Raw genomic sequence first — 15348 nt, 5'->3', positions numbered from 1 at the left:
GGAACGGGGCCTGTGGGATGGATGGGGACCCCCCAAACAGGGCATGGAGCCCCCCCAGCTGGGCCTGGGGACCCCCCTGGTTCTGAGGGGAGGGGTCAGGCCCCTCCAAATGGCGGATTCCGCCGGGAGGGGCTGTGCACACCTCAGAGGGGGGTGTTTGAGGGGGCTCATCCCCCCGTTACGTTTACAAGACACTCCCCCCCCCAGGTGGGGAACTGCCCCCGGGGCCCCCCAGATGCCGGGGGGGGGGTGTGGGGGCGATTTGTTGTCGCTGCATATTTTTGTTGGGGTTTTTTGTACGTTTGTATTTAATTAATAACAATAATAATTGCCATAACGGGGTCTGGTGGTGCCGAACCGGGGGCGGCGGCGGGGGGCCGTGCGTGTCCCCCCCTCCCGTGGGAAGCCCCCCGCGTGCACCGGCGTCAACGGAAGTGGGCGGGGCCGGGGCTTTCCCCGCTGACGCAACCGTGCCCATATATGGGCAGGCGGGAGAGGGAGGGCTCGTTCCGGGAACCCCCTCCCGCTCTTCCCGGACCGGGGGGTGGTAAGAACACGAGGCTTCCGGGACATCCCCCACCACCAACCCCCACCTTCCCGGGACCCCACCGTCCGCCCCCACCATCCCGGGGACCTCCCGCCCTTTTCGGGCTGTCACACCCCCGTCCCTGGACGCTCCACCCCACGTTTTTCCCGGTGCTCTGCAGACCCCCGCCCCACCCCCGCCGGGGAGAGGATCCAGGCCCGTTAAACCCCGCCCTTTCCGTTAAACCCCGCCCCCGCGCAATGGCGCCACGATAGAGCGACCCGCCCCTTCGCTATGCCCCTCCGCCCCAACTAAGCCACGCCTCTTCTGACGATGATTGGTTAATGTGGGGACACGCCTAGTAAAGCCACGCCTCCTCCTGTGCCCCGCCCATGGAAGCCCCGCCCCTCGGCCGCGCCATGGCGCTGTCCGCGCTGGAGCGGGATCCGGCGGCCGGGGGTCGCTTCGCCTCCGCCGTGCCCCCTCTGTGCCGCCGCCGGCCTTGCGTGCTCGGCGTGGACGAGGCGGGCCGGGGGCCGGTGCTCGGTGAGCCCGGAGGGGGTTCCGTGGGTAACGGGATCGGGGAGGGCCGGCGGGCGGTTGCACGTGGCGCGGAGGGGTCCCGGTGCACCGGTGGATGGGTTTGGGGGTCCGGGATTTGGGTGGGGAGGGTCTCGGTGCACGGGGGATAGACAGGGAAGCGTCCCGGTATACTCAGAGTTCGAATGGGAGGGGTCCCGGTGTACCGGGGGTTGGTTTTGGGGGTCCGGGGTTTGAATGGGAGGGGTGCCGCTGTACCGAGGATTGAGGGGGAAGATCCTGGTGCACCGGGGATTGAGTTTAGGGGTCCGAGGTTTGGGTGGAGAGGGTCCCGGTGCACCGAGACTTTGAGTGGGAGGGGTCCCGGTGCCCCCGGGGTCCCTCCTCACCCCCCCCGTGCCCCCCCCAGGGCCGATGGTTTACGCGATCTGTTACTGCCCCGAGGAGAAGCTGCCGGAGCTGGAGGCGCTGGGGGTGGCAGGTGGGGGGTCCCGGGAGGGCGTGGGGGGTGCCGAGAGTTTGGGGGGGGTGCGGGATCGGGTCCTTCGGAGTCCCGGGGATGGCGGAGTGGGAAGCGCCGGGCTGTGCCAGGAATGGGGGACTGGGGGGAGCTTTGGGGAGCACAGGGGTGGGTCTGGGGTCAGGGGGGAGCTGTGGGGATTCCGGGGGGGGGGTCCCTCACCTCCCTGGGCCCCCCCCAGATTCGAAGACGCTGTCGGAGGCGGAGCGGGAGCGGCGCTTCGGGCTCCTGGAAGCGGCGGGGGATTGGGTGGGGTGGGCGCTGCAGGTGCTGCCCCCCGACCACATCTCTGCCTGCATGCAGCAGCGGTGAGACCCCCGAGACCCCCCGGGGACCCCTCCGAACTCTCGGGGTCCCACCGATCCCTCTGTGAACCCCCTTTAACCCCTCCAAGAACCTCTGGTTCCCCCCCACCCCTCCCACCCTCGGTGCTGCCCATCTCCCACCCCTCAAATTTTGGGGTGTTTGGGGGGTGAATGCAGCTCCAGTTTGGGATGCTGGGTGAGGGTGGGCTTCCAGTTTGGGGGTGACGCCCCCCAAATCCCCCCCCAGAGCCAAGTACAACCTGAACGAACTGTCCCACGACACGGCAGCAGAGCTGATCCAGTTCGCGATCGATTCTGGGGTGCAGGTGGCCCAGGTGGGGTTTTGGAGGCTCCCTAGGGGCACCCTGGGTGTGGGGAGGGGCAGCTGGGTCGGAGCCCGCACTTTGCTCTTCCCCTCTGTGCCTCAGTTTCCCTCGAGGGGGATCTAGATTGGTTTGGGGTGAATTTGGGGTGTTTTGGTGGTGTTCTGACAGTGAGGGGGGGTGATTTTGGAGGAATCGTGCTGAGGAAGGGAATCTGGGTGGATTGGGGGAGGAATTTTAGGAAGGGAGGGCAGGGCAGACGGGTTTGGGTCCTGGATCTGTGGGATCTCAGGGTGGTCTGGGGGATCCTGCGGTGATCTGTGAGATCTCAGGGTGATCTGGGGGGACCCGGAGTGATTTGGGGGCTCCCGTGGTGACTCGGGGGTCCCGGGCCCGCCCCCCCCAGGTGTTTGCAGACACGGTGGGGCCGGCGGACAAGCACGAGGCGCGGCTGCGGCGGCGCTTCCCGGGGCTGGGGGTCACCGTGCGCCCCAAGGCCGATGCGCTGTTCCCCACAGTCAGTGCCGCCAGCATCTGCGCCAAGGTGGGCGCTGGGACCCCCGGAATGACCCCCAATCCCTTAAACTGACCCCCCCCTGGAATGACCCTCCCAGGCTGTCGTCCCCCCCTGGGCAGGAGCACCCCCAAACCCCTGAACTGATTCCCCCAGACTGACCCCCCTGGAACTGACCTCCCCAAGCAGCAACATCACCAACCCCTGAAGTGACCCCCCCAAACCGTCCCCACTTCCCAGAGCCCCCCAAATCTCCCAGACTGCTGAGTTTTGGGGGGGGGCAGGACCCTCCATTCCCTCTGAGCCCCCCCAAAGCCCCTTTGACCCCCTCCCACTGAGCCCCCCCAAGCCCCTCCAAAGCCCCCCATGCCCCCAGGTCGCCCGGGACCGTGCTGTGCTCCACTGGAACTTCGTGGAGAAGTTGGGGGACCCCGACCGCGATTATGGCTCCGGATACCCCAACGGTGGGGGCTGGGTTTAAGGGGGGGGGGGGTCCCAATTTTGGGGTGCCCCTGACATGTTCCCCCCACCCTTTTGCAGACCCCAAGACCAAGGAGTGGCTGAGGAGGAACCTGCACCCCATTTTTGGGTTCCCCCAACTTGTCAGGTTCAGCTGGGGCACGGCACAGACACTGCTGCAGCAAGGGGGGGTCCCAGTGCACTGGTATGGGGGTGCGAAGGGGAGTCCTGGAGGGACAGGGGGGGTCGTGGGGGGGGGTAAAGTGGCTCTAAGGGAACAGGACAGTTCTGGGGGTGGGGGGCAAAGGCACAGGGTGGTCCCTGTGGAACTGGGGGGGGCCCAGACCCATGCAATGGGGGGGAATTTGGTGGTGGGGGGGGGTCCTGTCAGTGCGATGAGGGGGTCAGGATTGGGGGGGGGGGGATTTTTCTGCCCCCACAAATTCCTGTGCCCCTTTTGCCCCCACAGGGCTGATGAGGACCCCACGGATGACCCCACAGCCCCCCCCCTCGGTGCTTTCCTTCTTCGCCCGGAGCCCCCCCCAGCGCACCCCCCACCGCTTCTTCCAGGAGCGCAACCTGCGGGCCCTGGCTGAGCTGTGAACCCCCCAAAAAAGGGGAGACACCCCCCCCCCAAAATGGGGGCCCAAACCCCAGCTGATTATTTTGTAATAAAGAATTTAAAACACCCCAAATTTCTTCTTTTTTTTTTTTTTTTCATTTTGGGGGGGCCCTTGAGCTGAAGTATTTTTATGGGGGGGTTATGCCCCCCCAAATCCAACCCGAGGGGGGAAGGGAATCGGTGTGCCCCCGCCCGTGTTAATCAGCGCTGACCAAAGGCCGGGAAAGCACTGTGTCCTCAATCCCGGGGGATTAGGGGTCTAATCTGGGGGCGGGGGGTCACACCGGGACGGGGCAGGGGGATCACCGGGGGTGTCCCTGAGCACCCCAAACCCCTCCGGGGTTCCAGATTTTCCGGGGGGATTCAGTGCTGGGGGTCTCTAATAGGGCCATGACTAGGGTGGGTTTCAGTGCTGGGGGGTCTCTGATGGGGCTGGGGGGGGGGGGGTCGTGACCCCAATTCCCGCGGTGGGGGGGGGGGCCCCGCAGACCCCTGCTCGTCGCCGTTCAGCACCGCGGACAGCGGGAATTGGGGGGGAGGGGACGGGGGGGGGCACCGGGCTGAACCGCCCCGCAGCGGGGGGGCGCCCTCGGCCCGGGGGGCGTGGCAGGGGCGTGGCGGGGTGGGGCAGGGGGCGGGGTGAACCGGGGGTCCCGGGCGATGGCGGAGGGTGGCTGAAGGGGGGGGGCTGCGGGTACCGGGTGGGGGACAGCGGGGCCGGGACCCCCCCAACACCGGCAGCGGCAGCGGCGCCATGGATGATTCGGGTGTGATCCGCCGGCGGCGGCTGCAGGTACCAGAGGGGAGGGGGGTTGTTATTGAGGTGGAAACCGGAGGGGGACGACGGTACCGGGAGGGGAACGATATCGGACGATGCGGGAATCGGTACCGGAACGGGGGGGGGAATCGGTACCGGAGGGCATCAGCGTGAGGGGGACACCGGGGAATCGGTACCGGGTGAGGGAGTGCGGCGTCCGTACCGGGAGGGGGTCGGTACCGGAGAGGGAGGGATGTGGGTACCGGAGGATGCGGGGATCGGTACCGGCGGGGGTTGGTACAGCGCTGAGGGGATCGGCACCGGAGGGATTGCATCGGCACCGGAGGGATTGGATCGGCACCGGGCACTGCAGGCCCTTCGGCAGGGCGGTACCGGGGGGATGGTCAGCGCAGCCCCGGTACCGGGGTCGAGGGTGGGGGAGATGCGGCCCCGGTACCGGGGGTCTCCGATACCGGCGGTGTCGGGTACCGCCCGATCCGGCGGGGTTCGCACACCGGGCGGCCCCGAGGAGGGGAACGGAGGCCGCGGTGCCCCCCCAGAGCGCTGCTGCGGAGGTGGGGGGGGTTCGGTCCGGTGTGTCCGGGGGGTCCCGGTGGTGCGGGGGCTCCGGGCCGCCCCCCACCCGTTGCCGCTGTTCCAGAAGGAGCTGCCGCTGCCGCGGAAGAGCAGCAGGTGAGACCCCCCCCACCGTGCCCCCCCCGTGCGCCCCCATTGCGCCCCCCAAACCCCGCCCAGGCCCCGCCCAAGCCCCGCCCACTGCAGCCGCCGCGGGCCCCCCCGCCCCCCCCCCGCCCCGCCGCCGCCCCGGAGCCCCCCGGAGCCCCCCGATGCCGATCCTGGTGGGCAGCAGCATGTTCCGCCGCACCAAGAGGTACCGGGGGGCTTCGGCCTTCCTCCCGCACCGGCGTCATCCTCAGCTTTCACCCTCCAGTGCCATCCTCAGCCTTCATCCTCGCCCAGCTCCATCCTCATCCTCCTGCCTCCCATCATCTCCCTCATCCTGTCCTCATCTTCCTCCCTCATCCTCCCGCTTCCTCCATCCTCATTCTCCTTCATCCCTCTGCTTCCTCCATCCTGACTCTCTTCCTCCTTCATCCTCATGTTCATCCCCCCATCCTCTTTCTCCTTCCTCCTCATCCTCATCCTCATCCTCATCCTCATCCTCACCCCACTCCGAGCCCCCCCATTCTCTTCCCCATTTGCGGGCGGGGTCTGCCTGTGGGTGCGCCCCTCCCCCAGCCTGTGGACGGGGGGGGGGTCCCTGTGGGGGGGCTCTGGGGGGGTCCCGACCCCGACCCAAGCCCCCCCCCCCGCCCCCCGCAGCTGCCGCACGAGCAACCGGAAGAGCCTGATCCTGACCAGCACCTCCCCCACCCTCCCGAGACCCCACTCGCCGCTGCCCGGACACATCGGTGAGACCCCCGGACCCCCCCGGTGCCACCGACACCCCCAGATGTCCCCAACAGCCCCCAGGTGTCCCAAAACCCCCCAGTGTCCCCCAGCCCCTTCTCGGTGTCCCCAACCCCACCTCGCTTTCCCCCGCTCCCCTCTCGGTGTCCCCAGCGCCCCCCGCAAATGTCCTGAGACCCCCTTGATGTCTCCAACCTCACCCCGAGACCCTGGTCCCCCCAAAACCCCCACAGAACCCCCCAAAATACTTTAAAGACCCCTCCCAAACTGCCGGGAAGCCCCCGAGAGACCCCTCCATAACCCTCAGGTACCTTTACAGACCCCCCCATCCCTGGGGTCCCTCCTGCCCCACCCCTTTTTTTTTTTTTCCCCTGGGGTGTTCCCCACCCTCTTGCCCACGCCCACCCGCGCGCTGGGGGTGTGGCCTTGCAGGGCGGGGTGCTGACGTCACTCTTACCTGTGTGCCCAGGTAACAGCCCCCTGGACAGCCCCCGCAATTTCTCACCCAGCGCCCCCGCACACTTCTCCTTCGCCTCCTCCCGCCGGTGAGGGGGGGTCCGGGGGTGTCGCAGCTGTCAGGGTCGGGGGGACACAGGTTGGGGACAGCTGTGACTACCGGGCAGGGATGGGTGGGTGGGGGTCTCTGGGTGTGTCCGGGGAGGAGTTCTCGGGGTCCGGGGGGGTCGTTGGGGTCAAGGGGGGGGTCCCCAATGTCCGGGGATGTTCCCAGTGTCCGGGGGGTGACAGCAATGTCTCTGGGAGGGCTCCCACGTGTCCGAGGGTGGTGACAGGGACAGGGACACTCGGGAACAGGAACCATCGATCCCCTCCCAACCTGAGGGGTTCCGGGGAGTATCCCGGGGTCCCCTGATTCCCCCCGTGTGCCCTGCCAGCGCTGACGGTCGTCGGTGGTCGCTGGCCTCGCTGCCCTCCTCGGGCTATGGAACCAACACCCCCAGCTCCACCGTCTCGGTGAGTCGGGGGGCTCGGGGACCCCCGGGGGAGGGGTAGAGGGGGGTCCGGGGGGGCTGGGGAGGGGGTGAGGCGGGGTGGAGCCGTTGTGGGGGACCAGGGGAATGGCCCGGGGGGGCCGTGTTGGTTTTGGGGGGGACTGAGGGGTGACTTGGGGGGGGGGGCTGGGGGTACCTGGAGGGGGCTGGGATTTTCCAGGGGATACCTGGGGGGGGTCCAGGGGGTACCCGGCCTCGGGGGGCTGACCCGGGGGAGCTGTGGGGGGTCCCGGGGGTGACGCGGGCGCGCAGTCCTCGTGCTCGTCGCAGGAGCGGCTGCACCAGCTGCCGGCGCAGCCCACGCCCGAGGAGCTGCGGTTCCTGTCCCGCCACTTCGGCAGCTCCGAGAGCCTGGCCGAGGAGGATGGGGGGGCTCGGGGGGGCCCGGCCCCCCGGCCACGCTCCCGCAGCCTCAGGTGGGCCTGGGGACCCCTCGGCACTGAGGGGGATTGGGAGGAGAGGGGGGTTGTGTGGGGTCATTGTGGGGTTCGGGGGGACAGCAGGAGGGTGGAGGTCACTGCCAGCTTTGGGGTCACTGCGGGATTTGGGGAGGAGTGGGGGCAGGGGGGGTCACAGCAGGGTTGGGGACCGTTGTGGGACACTGTGGGTTTAGGGAAGGGCTGGGATTTGGGCGTGGCCCAAAGCAGCTCGGGGGGGTTGTCCATGGTGGGAGGTGGGGGGGGGTGCTGGGGGGGTGCTGGGGGGGTGCTGGGGGGGTGGGTCACCTGGGGGTCCCACGGGGATGCCAGCTGTGCCCCCCTCCCCCAGCCCCGGGCGCTCGCCCTCGTCCCACGACAACGAGATCGTGATGATGAACCACGTGTACAAGGAGAGGTTCCCCAAGGTGCGGCTGGGGGGCTCCAGGGGGGCTGTGGGGTGGCCATGGGGGCGGTTATAGGGTCTCTGGGTGGCTGTAGGGTGGCTAGGAGGGTGTTTATGGGGTCTTGGGGGGCTGTGGTGTGCCATGGGGGTAATTATGGGATCTAAGGGGGTCTGTGGGGTGGCCACAGGGACATTCAGGGTGTCCCTGGGGTCTGTGGGTGGCTGTGGAGACATTCAGGGTGGCTGTGTGTGGCTGTGGGGTTGGTTACGGCGCCCCACGGGAGCCGTGGGGACGCCCCCGGTGCCGGTGCTGCAGGCCACGGCGCAGATGGAGGAGCGCCTGGAGGAGTTTGTGCGCGGCTGCGGCCCCGGCGGGACCCCGCTGGCCGATGGCGCCCTCAGCTTCATCCAGCACCAGCTGGTGGAGCTGGCACGGGACTGCCTGGCCAAGGCCCGGCACGGCCTCATCACCGCCGGATACTTCTGCGAGCTGCAGGAGAACATGGAGCGCCTGCTGCAGGATGTGAGACAGCCCCCGCGCCGGCACCGGGACCCCCGGGGGACTGCGGGGATCAGTGGGACCCAACAGGACCCAACAGAACCCAAGGGGGCTCAGTGGGATCCAACGGGACCCAACGGGGATCCAAGGGACCCAACAGAACCCAAAGACGACTAACAGGACCCAGAAGGACCTAACAGGGATCCAATGGGGCCCAACGGCACCCTACAGAACGGTCCGGGGCCTGGCAGAGACCAGTGGGACCCAACTGGACCCAGTGGGACCCTACAGGGATCCAAGGGACCCAGCAGGGCTCGATATGACCCCAAGGGACCCCCCAAGTGTCCCCATGTCCTCCCTTCCGTGTCACCTGCAGGCCTACGAGCGCTCGGAGTCGGAGGAGGTGGCCTTCATCACCCAGCTGGTGAAGAGGCTCCTCATCATCATCTCCCGCCCTGCGCGGCTGCTCGAGTGCCTGGTGAGGCGTGGCACCTGTCCCCTGTCCCTGCCCTCCTCACCTGTGTTCCCCTCACCTGTGTCCCATCACCTGTGTCCCCCGCAGGAGTTTGACCCTGCAGGGCTGTCCCAGCTGCTGGCTGTCACCGCGGGCCGGGCCGAGGGGCCACTGCGGGCCGACACCCCCCGGTACCTGCTCAGACAACTGGGCCGGGCACGGGGGGGCCGCACAGGTACGGGGACAGGGGTGGGGGACAGGTGTGAGGGGACAGGTACAAGGGGACAGATGTGTGACAGGTATGGGGACAGGTGTGGGGGAAAAGGTGGGGGGGACAGGTGTGAGGGGACACACACCTGTAACCCTGCCATGTCCCCCACACACACACCTGTGCCCCTGGTGTCCCCACCTGTGCCCCCGTGTCCCCCCAGACATGCTGCACCTGGAGGAGCTCGACAGCAGCGGCACCAACACGCCGGAGCCCGAGGAGGGGGCTGAGGTGGGTGCTGTGTCCCCCCCGTTTCCCCCCGTGTCCCCTCGTGTCTCCCCATGACCCCTCCCCGTGTCCCCCCGGTGTCACCAACAGGTGTTACCTGTTACCTGTCCCCCTGCCATGCCCCCGTGTCCCCCCGTGTCACCTGTGCCCCCCGTGCCCCCAGGGCCGCGCCACCGCCGCCCCCAGGCCCAAGGAGCCGCCAGGTGAGAGCGACTTCGAGACCATCAAACTCATCAGCAACGGCGCCTACGGGTGAGCGGCGGGAGGTCCCCGCGCGGGGGGCCGGGCCCGGGAAGGGGTGTCCCCGGCTCATATCTCGACATGTCGTGACACAGGGCGGTGTACCTGGTGCGGCACACGGCCACGCGGCAGCGCTTCGCCATGAAGAAGATCAACAAGCAGAACCTGCTGCTGCGGAACCAGGTGCACCAGGCCTTCGTGGAGCGCGACATCCTCACCTTCGCCGAGAACCCCTTCGTGGTCAGCATGTTCTGCTCCTTCCAGACCCGCCGCCACCTCTGCATGGTCATGGAGTACGTGGAAGGTGGGCACGGGGGGCACGATAGGAAGGGCGGGGGGCACAGTAGGGAGATGGGTGTCGCGATAGGGGGTGCATATCGCAGCATGGGGTTGGGTGTCATGAGATGGGGCTGGGGACAGGGGTATAGGGCTGGGTGTTGTGGTAACAGTTGTTCCCATGCCCCCCCATGTGCTCCTATCCTCATTCCCCCTCATGTCCCATCACATCCCCGCTGTCCCCACATCCCCCCTGTCCCCGGTGTCCCCCCGGTGTCCCCCCTGTCCCCCGTGTCCCCAGGCGGGGACTGTGCCACGCTGCTGAAGCACATCGGGGCGCTGCCGCTGGAGCTGGCCCGGCTCTACTTTGCCGAGACCGTGCTGGCGCTGGAGTACCTCCACACCTACGGCATCGTGCACCGCGACCTCAAGCCCGACAAGTGGGACCGGGGGCACGGGCGGGGGGGGGCTCTGGGGACTCACCTGGGCCCCGCCCGGCTCACCTGTGCGCACCCGCCTCGGCAGCCTCCTGATCACCTCGCTGGGCCACGTGAAGCTGACGGATTTCGGACTCTCCAAGATGGGGCTGATGAGCCTCACCACCAACCTGTACGAGGGGCACATGGAGAAGGACGCGAGGGAGTTTCGAGACAAGCAGGTGGGTGCTGCAGGTGGCACAGGTGGGTGCCACAGATGAGCACAAGTGTGCTCCGCAGGTGGGCAGCCAGGTGTGTCCAGGTGTGCACCCAGGTGTGCCAAAGCCAGGGACAGGGTGGGGCCAGGGGAGTGGGGTGTGTCCCAGCAGCTGCAGGGGCGTGTCCCATGCTGAGCTCACCTGTCCCCAGGTGTGCGGCACCCCCGAGTACATTGCACCCGAGGTGATCCTGCGCCAGGGCTACGGGAAGCCCGTGGACTGGTGGGCCATGGGCATCGTCCTCTACGAGTTCCTGGTGGGCTGTGTCCCCTTCTTCGGGGACACCCCCGAGGAGCTCTTCGGGCAGGTGATCTCAGGTAGGGCCCATGGGGACACGGGGACACCGCGCGGGTGACCTCAGGTTTGGCAGGGGACACGGGGACACAGCAGGATGGGGTGACACAGGGACACAGGTCAGCGTGGGGATGCAGGGGCACGGGGCAGGTGACCCCAGGTGTGGGGGTCTCGGCTCAGCTGTCCCCTCGGTGTCCCCCTGTGCCAGATGAGATCCTGTGGCCGGAGGGGGACGAGGCACTGCCCCCGGATGCGCAGCACCTCATCTCCTGCCTCTTGCAGCCCGACCCGCTGCGGCGCCTCGGTGCAGGTGAGACCCTCCCCAGACCCCCGGGACCCCCCCGGTCCCCTGGGAACCCCCGGGACCTCCCTGAGCCGGTGCTGCTGCGCAGGGGGGGCTCAGGAGGTGAAGGCCCACGGCTTCTTTGCCACGCTCGACTGGACGGGGCTGCTGCGGCAGAAAGCCGAGTTCGTGCCGCACCTGGAGTCTGAGGAGGACACGAGCTACTTCGACAGTGAGAGACCCCCGGGAACCCCCTGGGGGACAACCCTGGGATTCCACTTGGATCACCCCCTGGAACATCCCGGGACCCCCCCACCCAGCCCCTCCTTGGGGCTCCTCCCCACTCCAAGGTGACTCTAAGGGACCCCCCCACACACACAAACCTGTCTTCCCCCAGCGCGGTCGGACAGGTACCCCCACGTGACATCGTACGAGGACGAGGACACGACAGAGGACGAGCCCGTGGAGATCCGGCAGTTCTCGTCCTGCTCCCCCCGCTTCAGCAAGGTGGGGCTGGGGAGGGGGCGCAGGGACAGGTGGGGGACACAGGTATGGAGAGGGGGGACAGGGATTTGGGGATGTGAGGGATGCGCAGAAGCTGAGACAGCCCTGTGGGACTCTCATCCGATGATGGATATGCCCAGCTGTGTGCCCAGGTCTGCCCAGCTGTGCTCAGGTGTGACCAGGTGCGCTCCCGCAGGTGTACAGCAGCCTGGAGCAGCTCTCGCAGGAGCCGAAGCCCAAGGGCCGCCCTCGGGACGAGGGGAGACGCGATGGCTTCACCCGCGAGCGCGGCTGGAGAACGGGATCACCTGAACTGTGCGCACCTGCGGGGTCCTGGGGGGTCCCGGGGGGGCTCGGGGCGGCGCAGGGCTCAGACCGCCCCCATCCCCACCGCCCGTGTTCCCGCAGGAAGCACCGCTCGGCCGGTGAGGGGCCGCCCCCCGAGGGCGAGGGCAGCTCCCCCCCGGGCGCTCGCCGCCGCTTCTCGGCGCTGCTGGAGCCGGCGCGCCCCGGGCCCCCCCCCGAGGAGCGGCCGTGCCCCCGCAACGGAGGACCCCCGGACGGAGCTGGCGAGGAGCCAGGTGAGTCCCGGGAAGGGGGGGAAGGTGTCCCCGGTGTGCTCCGGGTCCCTTCAGCAGCCCGTGTCGCCCGCCCCGCGCAGGGGACAGAGCGCCGAGGGCCGGGGAAGCGCTCCCGGCCCGCTCCGAGCTGGGGCTGCGGCGGCCGCGGCACCCCGGGGTGGCCCCCGCCGAGGGCGGGGGGGACAAGCGCAGCCCCCGAGCCCCCGGGAAGGTCACCAAGTCGGCGTCGGCCACCGCGCTGTCCGTCATCATCCCCAGCGGTGGGTGACACCCCTGGGGACCCCAAGTTCACCCGGAACCCCCCTTATTCCCAGGGATCTCTCCCTAAATCCTCCCGGGATCCCCCGAAAGGACCCCAAATCCCCCCGGGACACCCACAGGGGACCCACATTTTCCCGGCACCCCCCCCCATTCCCAGGGATCTCCTCCCAAGGACCCCAAATCACCCCGGGAGCCCCCTGAAAGCACCCTCCCCTAAGGACCCCAAACACCCAGGGACCCCTCCAGCCCCATAGGAGGGGGAGGCTGGGGGTCTACGGTGTTTCTGTGGGTGTTGGGACTCCCAATCCTGTGGATTTGGGGTCTCCCATGGGGGGTTTTGTGGGCGGTGGGACCCGCAGTCCTACGGGTGGGGTGTCCCCGGTCCCCGGGGGTGACAGCGGTGCCCATGGGGGGGGGTCTGGGCGTCTCCCGTGGGGGTTTTTGGGTGGCGGTCAGCGGGGTCTGGGGGCGCAGGGGAGGCGCCCGGCTCGTCCCCCCTTGGCAGCCCAATGTCCCCGCGGTCGCTGTCGTCGGACCCCTCGTCTCGGGACTCGTCGCCGGGCCGGGAGCTGGCCCCGGCCGTGGCCGCGCCGCCCCGCTCGCCCATCGCCATCCCCCGGCCCGGAAAGAAGTTCGGGTTCACCCTGCGAGCCATCCGCGTCTACCTGGGCGACAGCGACGTGTACAGCGTGCACCACGTCGTCTGGGTCAGGGACACACGGGGACACACGGGGGTGGCACGGGGACGGAGGGGAGACGGAGAAAGGGGATTTTTGGTGGCGGAGCCACGTCGGGAACAAGGACAAGGGGGGACATGGGCGGGCTTGGGGACATTGCGGGACATGGGAACAGGGCGGGCTTGGGGACACGAGGGGACAGGGTTTTCATTGGGGGTGGCAGCGCCTTCCGCGTCATTTGGGTCAGGGGACAAGGAGGGACAAGGGGTCTTAGGGACACCGTGGGACATGTGGGAGGCATTTGGGGGGTCTGGGGTGTGGCAATCGGGGTGCATTGTGGGTAACCCCGCTTTGGGGAATGCGGGGGGGGGGGTGGGCGGGGTGGTCCTGGCTGTGACATCCCCAGCGCACTGGAGGTGACCCCGTTTTTGGGGGGCAGCACGTGGAGGAGGGCGGCCCCGCGCAGGAGGCCGGGCTGTGCGCCGGGGACCTGATCACGCACGTGAACGGGGAGCCGGTGCACGGGCTGGTGCACACCGAGGTGGTGGAGCTCATCCTCAAGGTGGGGGGCGCCGGGGTGAGCGGCTGGGGGAGTCGTGGGGGGAGTGTCATGGGTGGGTCGTGGGGTGCTGGGAGGTCACAGCGGGCTAAGAGGTCGCCAGGGGACGACGGCGGTGGTCGGGGGTCGTGGGTGATGGCAGGGTCATGGCAGGTCAGCCATGAGCAGGGGGTGAGTCCTGGTGGGGGGGTGCGTGTTGGGTGACCCGCTGTCGCCCAGAGCGGGACGAAAGTGCTGGTGACAACGACGCCGCTGGAGAACACCTCGATCCGTCTGGGCCCCGCGCGGCGCCGCAGCGCCCGCGCCAAGATGGCCCGGAGGAACCGGCGGGGGGGCACCGGGAGCGGCCACGAGAGGTGGGCACGGGGCACCGGGGGCGGCTCTGGTTGGGGTGGAGGGCGGGGTGGCACGGGGATGTGACGGTCCTCCCGCCCGGCAGGCGGCGCAGTGCGCTGTTCCGGCACCTGGCCCGCCAGGCCTCGCTGCTGCACACGAGCCGTTCGCTGACGTCACTGAGCCGCTCGCTATCCTCCTCCGACTCGCTGCCCGCCTCCCCCACGCACGCGCGGGCGCGCGACACCGGTAAGGGGCGAGGCTACGGGAGGTGGGCGGGGCCACGGTGGTGGACGGCGGCGGGAAAAGGGCGGGGGCTTGCGGACGGAGCGTGGTCACGGGAACGGGTCGGGGCTCCCGGTGTCCAGTCCCGGTGTCCGGTGCCGTTCCCCCCACGCTGACCTCGTTCCGCGCAGGGGCCTCCCCGCCCAGCAGCTCGCCGGGCTCCAGCGCTCCGCCGTCACCGGCGGGGCCGCACCTGCGGCCGAGCTCGCTGCAGGGACTGTCGCCGAAGCTGCAGCGGCAATACCGGGCGGCGCGGTGCCGCTCCGCCGGCAGCATCCCGCTCTCGCCGCTCGCCCACACGCCCTCGCCGCCGGCCGCCTCTCCGCCCGCCTTCCCCGCCAAGCTGCACCCCAAGGCCGCCGAGTCCCCGCGCCTCGCCCGCCGCGGGATCCCGGAGAAGGCGGCGCCGGGCCCCCCCCGCAAGCTGGGGCTGGAGCCCCCCCGAAAAGACTTCCCGGCCGAGCCGCCGCTGCAGAGCTTGGCCGAGTGGGACGGGGAGGGCCCGGCCGAGCCGCCCCCTCCCGCGCCCCCCGCCCGCCGCCTGGGCCGGCAGGAGCTGCCGCTGCTGCTGGGGGGCCCCCCCGGGGCAGAGCCGACCCCCTCGGGGCCGGAGGAGCCCGAGCGGGGGGCGCGGGGCCCCCCCAAGGCCCTCAGCCCGGTACAGGAGCACGAGCGCGGGGGGGCGGCCCCGGGGGGGCCCCCGGTGCCCATCGTGGTGGTGGGGTCCGGTGCCACCCCCGGGGATCCCCGGAGCGCCGCGGGCCCTCCCGGGCGCTGAGCTTTACCCGAGCCCCCCCACCCCCGGCTGTAAATAGGGGGGACACCCCCGGACCCCCAGGCATGAGGGGGTCGTGCGCCCCCGGCCCCTCCCCGCGAGCGCGAAGGGTTAATACTGTGACAACCCCCCCGTGTGACGTCACCGACCCGGCACCCCCCCGGTGTGATGTCATCGACCCGGGGAACCCCCCCAGGGTGATGCCCCTCTCCCCCCGGTGTCCCGTTGGCCCCCGGTTATGGCCCCCGGTGTTGACGTCACAGCACCGATGTCACGGGAGGGGCACGGGTGCTGCTCTGACATCACTC

The 15348-nt window shown here is 69.4% G+C and overlaps 2 protein-coding genes across 2 annotated transcripts; both read left to right on the top strand.

Moving 5' to 3' along the window:
• The first annotated feature begins 916 nt into the window (after window positions 1-916).
• RNASEH2A (ribonuclease H2 subunit A) lies at window positions 917-3872 on the top strand. The gene is made up of 8 exons (XM_040088763.2): window positions 917-1072; window positions 1476-1547; window positions 1768-1894; window positions 2139-2226; window positions 2621-2758; window positions 3105-3192; window positions 3269-3392; window positions 3657-3872. Exons 1-8 carry the CDS (start codon window positions 919-921, stop codon window positions 3781-3783), a joined length of 918 nt encoding a protein of 305 aa, XP_039944697.2. The 5' UTR covers window positions 917-918; the 3' UTR covers window positions 3784-3872.
• Window positions 3873-4520: 648 nt separating this feature from the next.
• On the top strand, window positions 4521-15043 carry MAST1 (microtubule associated serine/threonine kinase 1). The gene is made up of 27 exons (XM_040088742.2): window positions 4521-4602; window positions 5228-5259; window positions 5911-5999; window positions 6467-6542; window positions 6891-6969; window positions 7278-7423; window positions 7776-7851; window positions 8146-8352; window positions 8705-8806; window positions 8891-9017; window positions 9214-9281; window positions 9442-9530; window positions 9614-9822; window positions 10096-10234; window positions 10320-10452; window positions 10640-10805; window positions 10991-11092; window positions 11175-11297; window positions 11463-11572; window positions 11766-11884; window positions 11978-12150; window positions 12231-12410; window positions 12886-13118; window positions 13528-13650; window positions 13867-14003; window positions 14087-14229; window positions 14397-15043. Exons 1-27 carry the CDS (start codon window positions 4564-4566, stop codon window positions 15041-15043), a joined length of 3867 nt encoding a protein of 1288 aa, XP_039944676.1. The 5' UTR covers window positions 4521-4563.
• Window positions 15044-15348: the final 305 nt, after the last annotated feature.

This window comes from Hirundo rustica, chromosome 36, assembly GCF_015227805.2.
Source record: "Hirundo rustica isolate bHirRus1 chromosome 36, bHirRus1.pri.v3, whole genome shotgun sequence".
Taxonomy (NCBI): domain Eukaryota; kingdom Metazoa; phylum Chordata; class Aves; order Passeriformes; family Hirundinidae; genus Hirundo; species Hirundo rustica.
Note: the sequence above shows the minus strand (reverse complement) of the source record. Positions and strands in the feature narration are given on the sequence as shown.

Bases quoted from the DNA above. Each gene is read 5' to 3' on its own strand.
- RNASEH2A (XM_040088763.2), top strand. From the start codon at position 919: ATGGAAGCCCCGCCCCTCGGCCGCGCCATGGCGCTGTCCGCGCTGGAG. The intron at 1,073-1,475 runs GTGAGCCCGGAG...TGCCCCCCCCAG, and splicing joins GGGCCGGGGGCCGGTGCTCG to GGCCGATGGTTTACGCGATC. The intron at 2,759-3,104 runs GTGGGCGCTGGG...CCATGCCCCCAG, and splicing joins CCGCCAGCATCTGCGCCAAG to GTCGCCCGGGACCGTGCTGT.
- MAST1 (XM_040088742.2), top strand. From the start codon at position 4,564: ATGGATGATTCGGGTGTGATCCGCCGGCGGCGGCTGCAG. The intron at 9,531-9,613 runs GTGAGCGGCGGG...GTCGTGACACAG, and splicing joins ATCAGCAACGGCGCCTACGG to GGCGGTGTACCTGGTGCGGC. The intron at 14,004-14,086 runs GTGGGCACGGGG...CCCGCCCGGCAG, and splicing joins ACCGGGAGCGGCCACGAGAG to GCGGCGCAGTGCGCTGTTCC.